The following is a 3,125-nucleotide window of genomic DNA, read 5'->3' on the forward strand; positions in this document are numbered from 1 at the left end:
AAAAGCGCCCCCTAGTCCAAAGCCATGAATACATTAAAAACCGACTACAATCAATAATTGCGAAAATAGGATCCATATTATCTGCAAGTTCAATATATCTCAATTAAAGCTCATTGGCTTGAATTTGATATGTCGATCATCTAAATCGGTTAAGTGGTTCGAAAGTTATAAATTTTTGAAAAAAGTCATTTTTGAAAAAGTGGAAAGAAATAATTTTTTGGATCACCCTAAAATGGAAATGGGCACCCTAATGAAAAAATAAAAAAATACGAGTTTAATGTTTTGCGATAAAGAACAAAATTACCACTTTTGACGAAGATCTGAGAACCACTATATTGGTTTGGCATGGAATGGCTGTATATATATACGAAATACAATCTTACGTGCATCGCGATGTACAAAGTATTAATGAATATGTGAAAATTAACGTTAAAAAACATTTCTGTAGATCTGTACACTTTTACAGACTTTTCCACATTTTTAACAGACATTCACATGTTTTTACAGACTTTTTTCAAAAATCATCTGGCATCTCTTCCTTCCACTTTTTATCGAATATTTTCAAATCGCAGGAGTAAACATTTACGTGACTCTGACTTCGTTTGTTTTTATTTCGTTCGGAAAAAACGTTATGTCAAAGAGAGGGGAGATTAAAAATGCGTTGCTGAGTGAAAGGTTGAGATGCTCTTTCAGAGATGCAATGGTTAATTAAACAATTGACGGATAAATGTAGCTGGTTCATTTTATAATTTTAATTATTTTTGCCCTTGACAACAATACCTCTTTTATAGTGTTGATTATCATAAGAAAAATAACACTCCTGATCGTTGGATCTCTTTTGACATTTCAATTGGATCTTTTTTGACAGCCGTTTTGATTCAGTCCGCACTACCTAGGCCTTAACTAACTTGTACACGACGCCTAATGCTGAGATTGACATTGAGATCGCTATGTTTGCGATTAGTGTGTAATAGTACCACAAATAGCGTAAAATCTGTGAACGCGTTTCAGCTGGACCATATTCAGCTGACATTTGCTAGTGTTTATGTTATAAAATATATTCGACTACTCGCTTGTGTTTGCTTAGGATATTTCAAAATAAAAACTGTTTTCAGTTCAAGTCAAAGATAAAAAGCAATATAAATGGCGAGCAGAGGTTAACTTTCATTTGATTTCTATTTTTGACTTATTAAATTCATTCATGCTTGCAGCGGATTCGGTAAAATATGTGTACAAAGTACCGGAAAAGTTGATTAAAAATGCAATGGACATGGCCAAATGGGAACGATCGGAAGCTTACTATGACCTCATGGGATTTATCAGCAGTATCTGTGTAGCTTTACAGGGTACCAAGTTGAGTCAGCAGTTTGAGATAAATCCAGTTGTTCAAAAGTTGATCGATGCATTGAAAAGACTCGAGCAATTGGCCATTGAAACACCTCCGATTGATCAGCCAGCCCGGTTCGGTAACACTGCGTTTAGGACGTGGTTTCAGAAAATGCAAAGCGAGAGCTCGGAGCTCATTAGTAATGCACTTCCCGAAAGGTTCAAAGAAGCTGTACCGGAAATCAATTTATATTTCGTCGAGTCGTTTGGAAATGCGACCAGAATCGACTACGGCACTGGGCATGAGCTTTCGTTCATAATGTTCGTGATTTGTCTTTTCAAAATTGGAGCCATTGAGCGGGATGCTGAAGTCGCAGTAGGTTTGAAGCTCTTCAATCAGTATTTGAGCTTTGTTCGGAAACTGCAAGTTACATACCGGATGGAACCGGCGGGGAGCCATGGTGTTTGGAGTTTGGATGATTTCCAGTTCGTTCCGTTTATTTGGGGAAGTGCACAGCTGGCTGTAAACAGTCCCCTCGAGCCGGCTCAGTTTGTAGAGGACAAACACATTGATGAACACCGAAAGGAGTATCTTTTCGTTAGCTGTATCGATTACATCCGGCAGGTAAAGACTGGTCATTTTGCCGAACACTCAAACCAGTTGTGGAGCATTAGCGCTGTTCCGTCATGGGCCAAAATATCTACCGGCCTAATAAAAATGTACCAGAAAGAGGTTCTCTCGAAGTTTCCGGTGATACAACACGTGTATTTCGGCTCAATTTTGACACTGAATCCTGTTAAACCGGGCAAAATGATTCCGACTCCTCGACTGGGTATGATTCCACGGCAAAATATGGGTCCACCACCTGCACCGCCAAAGTTTGACACGACACAGAATCAATAAGTTTACAATGAACTGTAAAAATTAGCTATCCTATTAATTTCACAGCATATTAAATTATTTGATAAAGTTTGATATCACATACAAATAAATCGTTTGTTTATTTGTTACTCACTGACAAAATTCATCATAGACGGCGCCAGTGGTTGTATGGTTAGCGTAACAGCCTCACAATCCGATCGGCCTGGGTTCAATCCCAGCTGGCGTCGTTGGGATTTTCTGAGGCGAAAAATCTCTGGTTACGTCTTCCTTCGGAGCGGAAGTAAAAGAAGTTGGCCCGGCTCATGAGTTGTTGAGTCTGATAGGTAGGAACAGGTGGAGTTGCCTCCCTGATGTCGGTGATTGGCACTAAAGTGGCGGAAATAGGCCGACGAAAAATAAGCGAAGATAAAAAAAAAAAAAAAAAAAAAAAAAATCATCATATCATTCGTTCGTTTTGATTTTTTCCGAAGGATTCGTTTAGCACATTTTAAACGAGAAACTGACAAAATTGTGACTTTCTAGTTGAGACGTAACTTCGAATATATGGTAACTGAACCGAATATCACTTTGACTCATTTCGAACAGACTCAAATTCCGAACGCTTTGTAATAAAATTTTCGTTGCCCAATGTGACGTTGTAACGGGAAGGATATCGAAGACACAAGGCGATACAACCTTCACTTATCCCTTTAACAAGGCGTGAAAACTGGGCACGTAATCAACGCAAACTCCAATGCAACGACATGTTTAGATGCTAAAATACACAAAACATTTTTTTGACGTAGGACTACGTCTTTCATTTCTATACCGGGGTGTAAAATCAAAGTTTCGAAAACGAAAGCGTTACGCCGGAGACCGAGATTTTGAGCGTTAATAGCTCTTAAACAACTGAACGAAATGGTATGATGAACACTTG

General features: G+C 38.5%; 1 protein-coding gene across 2 annotated transcripts; it reads left to right on the forward strand.

Annotated features, from left to right (window-relative positions):
• Positions 1-1,006: 1,006 nt before the first annotated feature.
• Positions 1,007-2,319, forward strand: LOC129777374 (serine/threonine-protein phosphatase 2A activator). 2 transcript variants are annotated; one of them, XM_055783615.1, is made up of 2 exons: positions 1,007-1,156; positions 1,212-2,319. In XM_055783615.1, the coding sequence occupies exons 1-2, from the start codon at positions 1,144-1,146 to the stop codon at positions 2,228-2,230; spliced, it is 1,032 nt and encodes a 343-aa protein (XP_055639590.1). In that variant the 5' UTR covers positions 1,007-1,143; the 3' UTR covers positions 2,231-2,319. The 2 variants fall into 2 exon arrangements, with proteins under 2 accessions (XP_055639590.1, XP_055639591.1); XM_055783616.1 differs by having other exon boundaries at positions 1,020-1,146.
• Positions 2,320-3,125: the final 806 nt, after the last annotated feature.

This window comes from Toxorhynchites rutilus, chromosome 3 (assembly GCF_029784135.1).
Source record: "Toxorhynchites rutilus septentrionalis strain SRP chromosome 3, ASM2978413v1, whole genome shotgun sequence".
NCBI lineage: Eukaryota > Metazoa > Arthropoda > Insecta > Diptera > Culicidae > Toxorhynchites > Toxorhynchites rutilus.